This window comes from Aquila chrysaetos, chromosome 4, assembly GCF_900496995.4.
Source record: "Aquila chrysaetos chrysaetos chromosome 4, bAquChr1.4, whole genome shotgun sequence".
Lineage (NCBI taxonomy): Eukaryota > Metazoa > Chordata > Aves > Accipitriformes > Accipitridae > Aquila > Aquila chrysaetos.
Window position 1 is genome coordinate 40335712 of NC_044007.1, and position 13946 is coordinate 40349657.

The 13946-nt window shown below is 32.9% G+C and overlaps 1 protein-coding gene across 18 annotated transcripts in view; it reads left to right on the forward strand.

The window, feature by feature from the left end:
* The window catches only part of ASPH (aspartate beta-hydroxylase), a 121114-nt gene that overhangs the window by 26614 nt on the left and 80554 nt on the right, over positions 1 to 13946 (forward strand). For 10 of the 18 annotated variants that reach the window (XM_030012256.2, XM_030012252.2, XM_030012248.2 and 7 more), the window contains one exon: positions 909 to 1082. The exons of 2 other annotated variants lie outside the window; for them this stretch is intronic. In XM_030012256.2, coding sequence (XP_029868116.1) covers positions 909 to 1082 — 174 coding nt within the window. Of the gene's footprint in view, positions 1 to 908; positions 1987 to 8999; positions 9045 to 11425; positions 13839 to 13946 lie in introns of those variants that run through there. 6 more of the 18 variants (XM_030012262.2, XM_030012265.2, XM_030012263.2 and 3 more) reach the window with 3 other exon arrangements.

A 13946-nucleotide genomic window follows, 5' to 3' on the forward strand; every position in this document is an offset into this window, starting at 1 on the left:
CATTAATCATGGCTTATTTGTATTTTACAAACACCAGCTAGATCACTGGGTCTCGTAGCTCAAGCTAGCAACTCCTGGCATCAGAGTTTAGAAGCGACAAGCTCTTTCTTCGCTGATCTGGCCATCTCTACTTTAGCTGTCTTTAGCCTGCTTTAGATTTTTTATGTAACAATACATATGCCCTTTATATTGGCTACCTATTCATTTTCATCTAGTGTTCTGTATATCCTCAGGTTTGGAATTAACTCCTGAGGATCAAGTATATCATGTAGAATACATATCATAGAAAAAAATGATTGAGAAACATGTTATAAAACTGAAACAAGCAAACAAACTGCAAAACAACCCCCCTCCAGCGATTACAGTCCTCACTTCTAAGCAAAATCAAAATTCTGCATGGTAGAATAAATGTTATCTTTAACAGTATGTCTGTGACAAGTTTGTTTAAATACTGTTTGCTTTTAAATGTTCTTAGCTATCAGTTGCAAGCGCTCAAATTTGAACATCATGGCTTAAAAAAAAAAGAGAAATTGGATGCTTTTAAGTAGTGGAGGATTACTGTTTAAAAACTGTCTAAAGGTAAATGCTGTGTCAAGAAAACTGAATATAAATGGATTTGGTTTTAGGACTAGGAAGAAGGGAAAGCAAAGTTGCTGCCTTTTTTTAAGATTTTGGCATAATATTGTGCATGTTTATTGTCCAAATTATAGTCTGTACTTTGAAAATTCAACTTTCTTAACATCTTTCTATTTATTTCCTAATTAGCATTCCTGTAAAGACTGCTGTCTGTGACATGCGATGTCTTTCACAGATCCTCCTTTTACAGTTTCCTCTTTCCACCTAACTGCTGTCTCTTTTTTTCCCCTTCCCTCTCTCTCTCTCTCTCTCTTTCCTCTATTCTTGTGTAGGCCTGACCAAAGATGGCAGTAATGAAAATATTGATTCCCTTGAGGAAGTCCTTAATATTTTAGCAGAGGAAAGCTCTGATTGGTTTTATGGCTTTCTCTCATTTCTCTATGATGTATTGACTCCTTTTGAAATACTAGAAGAAGAAGAGAGCGAAGCTGCAGATGATGTTGATGGTACGTCACAGAATGAAGGGGTTCAGGGAAAAAAGACTTGTGTTATTTTGGATTTACAGAACCAGTGACTGAGACTAATTTGATTGGCTTTCGAAAATGTCCATGAAACCATCAGTCTTAATATAAGAGGAGTGTATGGCATTGAGGGGAAACTCCCAAATGGACCCTATAAAGATTGAACTAAAGTCAGCCATGCAATGTAGTTTCACTAGTTGAAAGCCTTTCAATGACTCTTCCATTTTTGTGACAGGATGACAAATACTACACAGTTATGTAAATATGTAGAATAAAACGTGTATCTGCGATTGTGTAGTTGGTTTCTGTATGTGCTTCAATTTGTGCATTTTGTGCACAAAACTTAGAAAGCTAAGTGTAATAATCTGTACTGTTAACACTATAACGTTTGTCTTTCTAGCAAACATTAACTGAAGTGTTTTGTAACAGCTTTGATTGTAAAGTACTCTAGCATGACTGCATTATATAAATACATATTTATATGTTAATCCTTAATATAGACATGACAATGATAATTCTCTTGTGAAATATAATTTTAATAAATAATTTATTTTGTGATTCACTGATTTCTCAGATAGATTCTTTTTCCCTGTTCAAGTAAAAGCACTTCATATAAAAGTGCTTGAAAATTTTACAGAAACATTTATTTCTAAGTTAGCTAACATCTGTTGTATTCAGAAGATACGATGTCTTTATATGGTTTATTCCCACTGATTTGTTCATTTTCCAACTAAGTTTTTAGTCATTTTTTTAATATAGCAATCACACCACAAGGGCTGTTCTAAATTTGTTTTGAGTTTTTTTAACGTGGGCCTTTCATGGAAGTGGGAAGCTGTGATTATGTATTTCTAATGTAATACTGAAAATATTAAAGACTAATTGGAAATTAGCATTCCATGTCTTCTATTCCTTGCTAAATTCAAGAACGTAATGCAGTTCTGCAAATTTTAATCCTTTTCCTGTGAAACTGTTTTATGACAGTTGTTCCAAAAATATTTTTCATATACATGAATTCTCTCTGCTATCATAAAGTTATTGGTATAGAAAGGGGAGTTTATAACTGTGTTCTGCAGTTTGTATCAGGTACTAAAAGCTGAAACTGACCTGTCATTTTAATACCTGAATAGTGTACTCAGATTATTATTAAAATTGTGTGAAATTGTTTATTGTGGTACCTGCTATGCTTAAGTTTGTATTGGTTTCCCATATGAAGTTCATACTCAAGTTTTAACACTAGTGGATGCAGGCTGAAATTTTAACCTGTTTTAAATTAAGTGAATTTTCACTTGCTTCGGCATGGCAATTTTAAAGCAATTTAACATGACTGTTTCAAAAAAACTTTCATTAAATCATCCAACTCGGGGTTCTATTAAATCTTTAAAAAGTAATAGAAAAGAAAAAGTGTTAGTGTTAAGCAAGTGAAGTGTTGTAAAAAAAAAAAAAAAGTTGTTACTTCTCTAATACTGCAGCTTAAGATTTACAAATGAAATAGAGCCACAGGAACATTAGTCACATTTTCTTCCAAATATTTGAGGATTAGGGTATAAGAAAGTTAGTAACATGTAAATCTAATGTTTTTTAGGATGAGCTATATGAAGCATAATGCAAAAAAAAAAAAAGAACCAACCCTGTACATTATGAAAATAAATGGTAGTAGACATGTGGAAGATTACTGAGAAGTTTCATAGCAAGTAGAAGAAACTTGCAAAGTATCTGAGATGTAGGAAATAAGCAAGCTTGGTTTGTTTTGTTTGCGTTTTCTTTCTCTTTTAATTTTAGAAGCAGATTTGAATTAGAAATAAGAGTTTCATCACTATTGTGGGATAATAATATCTCTCAGTCGGAATTAGAAAAATTGTCATGGAACATTGAATTCTGTTGTAGATGCATCAGTAATGGAACTAGGTAGCCAAAAAGAGGAGGAAAACATCTACAATGAGAATTCTGTATCATGAAGTTTATACCAAACAGTTAAAATATACAGTGATAATCTGATGAAGTTTCAAGTGAAATAGAGATAAATAGATTTCTTGAACCACTAGAAACCTGCAGGCACTGAAATAGGCAATGGTTACATCAGTAAACAGTAAACCAGTTTAAGTTGGGCTAGGGAGATGAAATGCAGGCCAAGAAAGTTCTGATTTGATATCATGGATGTTCCTTGTTGATTTTATGAAGTGTGTGGAAGTCTGCTCAAAAACAATTACAGTGGGAATAAAAAATATGTAAGAGGAGGAAAAAGGGCAGGGGGAAGACCTAAGGGAAATATTAACAGTAAATAACTTTCCCAGAGTGCTTAGTTTCTGGAATATAGTTATTTTCAGAAGTGTTCACTCTTGCCTGGTGGTGTTCCTGTTTGAGTTAACAATTAAACACTCACCAGTGGTGAGCAGAGCTGTCAAAGCTCTCCTAAAGTTTGGGATAGAAGTGTTTGATTTTAATGTATTACATTAATTGTTGAGATTGCAAGCAGGACTTGGCTAGTAAGGGTGGTAATAAGATATAGATGAGTCTTCAGTTATATCAGGGTGGCAAGGTTTTTTTTCTTTTTTTTTCTTTTTTTTCTTTTTTTCTTTTTTGAAAAAGGTATTTTAACAGCATAAAGGTTAAACTGAGTATGGTAAACAAATAAGCAAGGAAAACTGAACTGTATCTCAACTCTTGCTTTTAAGTCCATACAAAGTGTTTGAAATTAGTTGAGGAAATTGAAACCTAAATTTTTAGTTTGATTTGTGGTGACTATCAGTTAGTTATATAAAATACAGTCAGTATATTAATGTTTTAAAAGAAGTCCAGAAAACTTTTAAAGTGGTTTTAAACTGTAGGAAGAAAGCTGTAGCAGCTTTGCCTTCTGATATTATTTTAGAAGGCAAAGCTGCTGCTTTCTACCTACAGTTTTTGGTTTGAGAATTTAAAATAGGAGCAAATTAGTAGCAAACAATGTTTTTAATGACAAAAAAATGTTAAGTGATAGAAACTTGCTAGGTTTTGTAGCTAGTAAAGAATGAAAATTTAGTGATTTTATGTTAAATGGGACATAGAGCTTTCATAAGCTACCTTCATACTCCTTACAGGTCATTTATATTAAATTTTATAGAGTTCCAGAAGTAAATGTCTGTGACTAAAGTCGTCGTCCAGTTTGGCCACATTTTTAGAAATACGTGGGATGTTTTGCTTTGCCATTTCCTCGTGTTGCTAAATGTTTGGTATTTTAACTGCCAGTTTTCAGCAGAAGTTTACAACCTCCAAACAAAATACTGCATTAACCTTTCTTTGTAGCATAAGCTCTTGCTTGCTTTGTTGTGATATTAATGTAAAGAAATTGTAGGGGGAAAAAAGCTTAATACCCATATATCTGAAATGGCTGAGAACTTATGGAAGGTTTGAACCCCAGATTTCTGTGACCACCTTCAACAATATTTAATTTGAAAGAAAGACAGTGTTTTATATGGGGGGGGGGGAATCACAATGCTCATAATACATGGAATAACTTAGAACTGAAGAGAATAAACAGAAAATTGTATATCTGTTGAAATTCTTATTGCAACAACTTTTTGCCAGTACTTTTTTTTTCTGCCCTCAAAAAATGAGCTTTTTTGAGAGCATGTTCAATCTTTCACTCTTGAAATCTGTTTCAAAGTCAGTGAGTAAGGTTTACCACCAGTAGGTTTCATTTTATGGTAACTTTGTATTATTAGTCAGTCTCAATTGACTGGCCTTAGAAGAAATTGAATTTTTATGACAATTATTCATATAGGTTAGAGTCGGATGGGAAGGGGTAGAAGAAGATTGCATTGAAGAATTAGAAGGATTTTCATTTCATTTCATGGCTGTGGGTGGGGGGAAACACCTATATTGTGAACACGATTGATAGTATTTGAGAGCTGGGGAAAGCTGTTGTGTACAGTTCAGTCATTTTGGACAGATGCATACTATTTTCCCTATTCAGTTGCCATCAGTTAAACACCTATCATAATGAAGCCACAGCAGCATGAGATACATTAAATACTGTCTGTCTTACGGTCAGTTAGGATAGATTCCTCAAGAGTCAAGGTAAGACTTGCTTGTTGGTTTCTTATATCTTCTTATGCAAGATGCAACAAATGCTTTCTGCCCTCTGTCTCTGATTTGGATTTTTCTTCTAAAATTAGGCAGTTAAATAAGCAAGAGATATTAAAGCAACTTACTGAGAATGTATTGAGAGTATTTTATATTTTTTTTAATGTTAGTTGTATGAATTAAAAAAGCTTTCTTGCATTTGGGAGGGTTACAGGCTTTGGTATGCCCAGTGCTCTGCATACAGGTAATGAGTTCAGTTTAAGGTAAGTGTGTGCTAGCTTTCTCTCAGTAGGCTATTTTGTTTAGCAGAAGACCTTTTATATCCAATGTAGCATATTATAAATGCAGAATAATAGTAATAATTATGTGGAGGTGCATACACAAACAATCATAGCTTTTTCTGACTTGCAGTCCTTCTGGAGAAGGAAAAAAAAAGAGAGAAAAAAGGTTAGTAACAGTTTGGACTTAAGGATTTGTATCTCCTTTTTTAGTTCTGCAATTTTGACATATTTTGCTAATTTTCTGTGTGGTGAAGGAGGTTTTTGATGGGACCTCATGAATTAAGGCAAGAGTCTGAACACAAGCCCTAATGTTTAAAGCTTGACACTTCTAGTTCTGTTATCCAGGCTTTGCACAAATCACAGGAGGGTAGCAAGTTCTGTCAGTCAGCTGCTTAGTGCTAACCTTGACCATATGCTTTCTATGGTAAATGTGAAGTAGCCTCTTCCTTTTTTACGTGGAAGTGGATAAGCCACCTAAATTAGCTTACATTTGTTGTATTATGCTGCAGGTTAAAAGGGTTTATGCAGGTAGGTGTTGTGGTGAAATTGATTTATAGGAATTTTTTCATGTGGCAAAGCTTTTTTTTTTTTAGCAAGAGTATTAAAGTTTTCAGTATTATTAAATGAATAATATAAAATTTGCATCTGCAAGAATAAACATCAGGTTTCTCAGTATATTGTTAAATATGAGAATGTTATCTGTCAACATCTGTGAAACTACTCAAAAAGACTGAGTGCTTTGTGTTATCTATTATTTTTGTTTTGCAATGCTTATCGTTCTGAATAAAAATAGTATTCATATATTTTTCTTTTGATACTGAAATTCTAAAGCTGTGCTCTCTCTTGGGGGTTCTTTTTGTGGAGGTTGTTCTTGAAGATTTTTACGAGGAAAAATAGAGGAAATGACTGGATTTTGTTGCAGAATTAGAATGCTTTGTAATATTTTAAGTTTCAAAGAATCAGTTAAGATACTACGTTATCTACCATTAAGCATGATGTAAAAATAACCACTTTAATGGGAATGTTTAATTTTCAGTATGACTGTTTAAAGCAGTTCTTTGGAAGATGTAGGAAACCTATCCAGCTATGTTAACTTTGAAGTCTACTTTTTAATTCACTGACTCCAATAGCAGCCATTTCTGACATTCCATTATAACCACCTATGTGGTTATAAATTCTGTATTTCTTTTTGTATTGCCAGAACTGGACATTTATAATGTAGGACTGAGTGGAAAAAAGAAGGAACTTAAAAACTAGCTCAAAATAGTGTGAAAGCACTTGAATTGGAACTTAGAATAAAGGTCCACAGTTTCGGTTACATGATTCATAAAATTCTGGACATTGGTTTGTGTGCCCCAAGGCTGTAAGAGCCTAAGTCTTTGCCAATGAGTTTACTTAGATGCCAGATTTTATCACATGCCCCAGGACATTGCTATGTTGGAAAAGGGAAATGTTTTGCACCCATCCGTGTCTTGCTTCAGGCTATTTGGGATTCACAAATGAGACTTCCCTGTGCTGTAGCCATTGTAGGGACCCAGTCCAGGTGGAAATCAAGATGCAGCAGGATTTGTGTCTTGTAACATAATATTAAGATTTTGAAACTTATTATTCTACATACTTTTCCTGTAAATGGGTCTATTCATAATATGTTAAACTATACATGATTTATGGAATTAAGTCATGCATTGATAATTTGCTGAGAATCTTAACACTATTCATTATATAAAGGCAGATTGAAACAAATTACTACTTGCCTGAATCTTTAACAAGTAAAATATCAATAATCAGTGAACAAGGTATTTTGTAATCTTTCAATGTAGTGCATATACTTTTATTTAAAAATAATTTCAGGTGTCTGTATGATAATTTTTGTGTATACAGGACTTCGTAAAATTTTCTGTTTTCCCTGTCAAGACATGCTTTTAAAAGTGTATCTTAAAATATCCAGTAACATTTAATTTTAACTATGAAAAGAAGGGAGGAGCTAGAAATTTAAATATGGCTTTGTGCAACTTGCTGAGTAGCTTTTATTATTTATATTTTCATTGATGCTGTGGTATAACAAAGTTGGAGTGTTCTTCCATTTATACGAGAAAGTTATTTACTTATTCTTCCAAACACTGCTTAGAAGTCTGAATAATGAATTTATTCAAGTTAGAACTCTGGACTTCAGCAATGATGGTAATCTGTGAGGGAAGAGCTTAAAAAGGCTGTCATATCCCAGGTATGAGTTTGTAAGGAAATTGATCTACAAATTGTATTTTTACCTGGCTGACCGATTTTTAAGAAATTCTGGCCATGTCAATGCTTGATACTTTGAAAACATGTAAGATAGAAATTAGATGCAAGTTGATTACAATGACTTTAGTGGCTACATTCTTTAAATTTATGAACTTTTTTTAGTGTAGAATATGGTGGTGTGTGTTTGTTTTTTAAGAATAAATGTTGAGGTATATTGATGCTGTTCGGGTAGTTACTGTTTTCTGGAAACCTAAGCTCGAGGTTCAGATATCCAATGTAGGTGCTTTATATGTCTGAATGAGAAGCCTAGTGTTGACAAGTGGGAATATCTCTTCTAGTTTAATAAGATTATGTATGAGTTTTAAAAATATATTTACCATCATTTACCTTAACTTTCTAGTTGTTTTTTGAGTAGCAATGCACATGATTTTTGTCGTTAAGGTAGTTGTGTTTATGGGATTTAGGTCCTAATCCACAGCAGCATGATGGTGATAATCCAATCTCTTTTTATGGTATTAGAAAGATGAGGCTAATTATTATGAGACTAATTATTATTTGTATTTTGGGGAAGGCTTTTGCCTTTATGCCTTTTGTGGAACTAGGTATAAAGCACAGTCAAGATGCTGAATGACTTTAGTTTCTGTTAGCTACAATGGGGAAAGAGGGCAGCACCTGACTTTGGAGAGTAAGGTTTATTTTTTCAATAAAAGTCTTAACAGTCTTAAGTAAAGCAGTACGTATTTTAACTGAAATGAAATGGTAACCACTTTTTGAAATATGAGCGATACCTTTGCCAAAACATGTATTTTCCATTGCATAAAGAAACATAGATTGTAATTCATTGTAAGAAAATACTCAATTTATATAGTCCACAGTACTTATGTGCTTGAAGATCTTTTGAGTTAATATGTTTATTAAATATTTATAAAATTGTATAGAAACATAAGTCAGTGGGTTTGAGAGAGAACTAGTACCATACCTAGCAGAGAAATCAGCTGGGGTATTGGTCATAATTATGTGGCATCATGCTGTCTGGAGAGAACTGAGCTAGCTCTAAGAAGTTAAGAAGCATCTCAAGTAGTGTGCATCTGGTAATGTGGTACTTTTGTTGGATTAATTAATCTTCCATCTCAGTACTTGTGGTCTTTGCTACTGAAGATGCTTTATTCTTAATGAGTTAGCATTTGGTACCTCTCCATAGCATTGTAGTGTGCTATGTAAAGATAATTTTTTACGTGGCATGACAGATTGGAAAACTTTGTCATGTTTATTGAACATCATAGATATGTTCATAACCTATTTCCATTTTGCAACAAATCAGGTGAGGAACCAGGAGGGGTAGCCAAGAAAAAAACTAAAGTCAAAGGTATTTTTAATGTTCTTTTTCTTGTGGAACTTTATGCAGATAATGATGTCTGAAATGCATGCGCGTTGTAAATACAGATTGCGGGTTATAATAATGTTTACTAATACTAGCTATGTTGGCTAAGTGTTGTCTAATGGTACAGCAAAATATTATCCTCCCCTTTTTTCAGTTTTTTTAACTACTGATTGTAATTTAATGGCAATGTGAGTGCTTTCCTAACTAGAGATTATATTTTGTTTGTGCAAATTTTTTTACAACAGGTGTCTTGTTTGGATTATAAGTAGTTTATGATAACTTCATATTTTGCATGTTTAAAAATAAGTTCTGATGGATATGTGGATTTTGTTCTGTGTGAAATCCTCCTTTAGTTATCTTTCATGAATTCATGATACTATTACTATATTGTAATAGGACTTGAGCACCTTAATTTCTGCTTAAGTCTGTATTTAAATAGTTTCATCTATTTCTTTCTTATGGGAGGAGAAATTTAGGTAAAGTTCAATAACTTCCCCTTTAATAGTATTTGCAGGATTGATTGCAGTGATAATACTTATAAATTTTCCAAAAACTTGAAGTAGGATAGCTTACAACTGATTTATGCCATATATTTCTTTATAATTACATTGCTGGATGAACAGGACATAATGGTCTAAATGTGTTCAGTGCAACAGAGAGACTAAAAAAGCTAATAAGCCTCAGCAAAACACCAAAGTACCAGATGTACTTCAGGTGCTTAACTTTTTAGATGTGCCCAGTTACCTCCACACAGCATGGTGCTATGTAAAGAATACAGTCTCTGTTGCATTAAAAACACTTAGGCTTTAATGTGTTTTCTTCTAGCAGTATGTGAAAAATGCACACTGTTTGTAATACACAGTCTCATTAGGAAAAAAAGTAGATTTGCTGAGGGAAGCTGTCATACTCATATGAATGTGACTTTTTTTACCATCTTGCATGCAAGTTGAAATTTTTAGCATTTGTTCCACATTGTGCTTGGTATGACTTGGTTGCAAATTGTGTGTTTCCAAGAATGTAATAAATGTCATTTAACAATTCATTCCTGACTTTTGGATTATTTTTCATTGTTTGATATGAGAACGAAGCAATGGTGTGATATATTTCAAATGCCTTATGCCAAAAAAACACTTGGAAGGAAAGGTGATGTTATTCCTTCTAGACTGAGCTGTGTGATTGAATTGTTCACTCCACAGAAATGTTACACAGTGGTTAGAGGCAGATGTTACAGGAGAAATGTTGTCACTTGCTGGCTTTTTACCTCAATGGACTGCAGTTACTTTCAAAAGTCTGAATAAAAATAGAGCTGCTGTACTTTATTTATAAAATCTTTATTGCTTTTTTAATAATGTGGGAGTATTAATGCTAAAATTAAATACAAATATTGCATACAGAGATTTAATGGAAAAAATTCTAAATTTTATTGAGTTAAAAAATCTTTATTCTGGAGAATGCTGCTGGTACTGACAAATTTTTTTTAACCTGTTGGCAAAGTAGAAGTAAATATTGAACATCTAAATTTCAAGGATACTGTTCTTCTGATATATTATCTAGATACTGCATCACAGTGAAACGTGAATTGAAATAAAGAAAATAAGAACAAGAGATACAACTCCAAAAGTAAAACAAACCAAAAAGTATTATTAATAATGCTAGATATGGAAAAGCAAAGATGTAAGAATTAATTTGCAGTTGTTACTTTGATTTCACTGAATATGGTCAAACCAAGTTAACTTTTTTGAGCTGATTTAATTCACCAGGACATTGCTGTTTCTTCTTAATTATTGTGTACTTATTTCTTATTTTCATAAAATATATGATTCAGATACATTTTTAAGTCTTGGCTTAATCTGAGGTAACAGCGTCAGTAAAATGTAGTGCACATTTCTGTTGTTATAGCACTTTAATTTGTAGTTTTAGAAAGTTGAGAAAATTGGGAAGAAAATTCTTTTGGTGAAGCTCTTGACGTTTCTAGATCCTACAGTTGTCATACTGTTGTCAAAGATTCAAAATTTACTGTGACTTTCATGCTCACAGACATAACTGGTTTTAGCGTTCTGCAGAAGTTAGTTAACAGTAAGATAACAGAAGCATGGTTTTCACTAGATTAATGCTTTACTTGGATGCAGTTGCAGTAAGCTAAGGTTACTGGCTGCCTGCATGGTGTGAGATATTGCTAAAAGTCAAAACTAATTTGTATAAATTGCTTAAAACTTAAATAATTGTACAAGTTTAAATTGGCATCTAACAAACATTAAGTAAGAATTCAATCAAAGCTTTTAGATAGTTGTTCATAAGATGTTTTCTGATCTAAGAATGGTTCTCTTATTGAACATTTCCTCTTTTTTAAATGAAAAACTAAAAAGTAAAAGAAGCTATTAAAGAACCACTCAAGAAACTAAGGGAGAAGCAGGAATCCAAGAAGGAGGAAGCCAAAGATGAGGAAGAAAAAAAGAAAGCCAAGAAAGGAAAAGATGCTACTGATCGAAAGGACAAGAAAGCTGTTGATATGAATAAATTAAAGAAAGATTCTGACAAGGCTAAAAGAGACAAAGGAAAGGAAAAAGGCCTAGACAAAAATGTAAAATACAAGGAGACTACAAAAAAAACAGCCAGTGAAAAGGATGGTACTATTCAGGTGGGAAGAGACAAAGAGACAAAAAAGATAGTTAAAACCCCATCCAAGGAAGACAAGAAAGAAAAGAAATAAACAGAGTTCTGGTTCTGCTATTGAAGAACAGACCTCAAGAATGAGAAATTCAGCATATTTATATGAATGTGGTAAATATGGCAATAAGACGATAATGTTTTCTGGAAATAAGTGTGAACAAAGGCTATATATAATAAGTTTTTGAAAACTGTTAAGTGTGTACTGGCATTGTAAACACAAAGCAAAAATGTCTGTTGTGAAACTCAGATATGTACATATGTTAATATGCCTGGCTACCAATGTGTATTGAAAACAGAAATGTCAAACTGATACCAATTACTTCAAGCATACTCTAAATCTGTTGGGTTTTTGCTTTTTGGTTTGTTTCTTTCTTTCTTTCTTATGCAAGTCTAAAAGCAATATTAAGAGGATTATCTGGACACATACAGTCGAAAATCACAAGAAAATATTTCTGTTTCACAAAAACAACCAAGAGGAGCATTAATAGAATGTATTGTCACAGGAACTTAGCAAATAAATGTAAATTATTCCCTGCTAAACTTTCTTCGCCTAAGTAGACTGAGAAAACTATTTTATACACAAACACTCAAACCAACTTCAGTGTTGTGGTTTTTTAGGATACTTCAGTGTATACTCAACCAAAATGTTGCAACACTTGTTTATTGATTTTGTGACAATATGTTCTGCTTTTCTTCCTTCCTTCCTTTGTTTATTTTTTAGCTATCTTTAGGACTGAAAACTTGATTCATTGTCACTTTTCAGTTAACTGTGTCCAGATTCTTCCCAGTTTTCCAAGTTTCTGATAATGAATACTTCTGAAAATTAGGCCACCTATTTCACTGTTGATGGGTATTGTTGGATTCTAGTCACCTTTTAAGAAGTGATATGCTACTAGTACTGTATCCTGGTTGAACTTGATTAGAGAGCAGCTTATGTATTTTTGCAACTATTATTTTCTTAAAACAACACTTTTCAAGTACATGATACTTCTGTAAGCAAGCTCCTGTGTTATTTCGCTCTTAACTTCTGTATTTTTAGCACTGAGGAATGATTTATCCAGCAGTCTCATTAGAATAAAAAAAGTTACAAAACATTTCTGCGGGAATATTTCAGTATGTTATTGAATCTATACTTGCTTTCAAGTTTATATGAGAAAGGAATATTTTCTAATTTTACTAGACAAATAATATTGCTTAGTACATTGAAATATTAATTGCACAATAAAATTACACAAGGTTCAGAACAAAATTTGTAATGAAAGTTGAAGATTTGTTATACTGCAGTATTATTTTAAAGAAAACAAAACTAACGAGTGAAATTGAGCATGAGTATATGCATGTGGGTGGTGGTGTAAGATTAAAGTCCTGAAGGTTGATTCTGTTTGTAGTCTTGCTTAAATTTTGTGTATAACAGTTGGCAATACACTTATCTTGGACTTTTGATACAGCACATACATGTCTCTGTGAGATGCTTTGATCCCTAGAGGTATAAGATGCTGTAATAGGGTAAGATATAATCTGTTGGGGGTTTTTTTTGTTTGGTTTTTTTTTGTAGAGGAAACTTAGGAAAAATAGTTCAAATGAAAGCTGTAGAAAATAGCACAGTAGCTTAAGATTCTAGCTGTGATAATTAACAGAGATGATAGAGCTATTGTCTAAATATTTATATATGTGCGAAGAAGGAGGGGAAAGATGTGTGTGTTATGAACATTATAGTGCTTAGCAAAAAACTTGACAGAATGAAAATCTAATAAATGGACTTGCATAATGAGCATTCCCTTTTAGGTTTCAGTGATGATAGACGTGTTTATTCATCTTTGCTCTCATAAGTGTTAAGACACATATTTGACAGAGGAGTACTTAAATCACACTTCTCAAGAATGGTGGATTTTCCCCCATAATGTGACAGAAGTTGTAACTGTCTGGGAGTGAAATTTGGAATGAGTTGCCTTCCTGATTAACATATTATTGTATCTATGACCCAAAGTTTATCTGGTTCTAAAAAAGTTTGGTGGTTGTTTTTTTTTTTTTTCCTAAAGAATGTTTTATTTGAGTAGCACTCCAGGCTATACAGATACCCACACAATAAAATGAGATTTTTGGCCCAGAGATCTGTTGTGCTGTTGTATATCTCTATGGAATATTACTGTCATTCAACTTAACACGGCAAGTTACCACATAAGCTCAAAAAATGTACCACACAAGTGAAAACTGAGT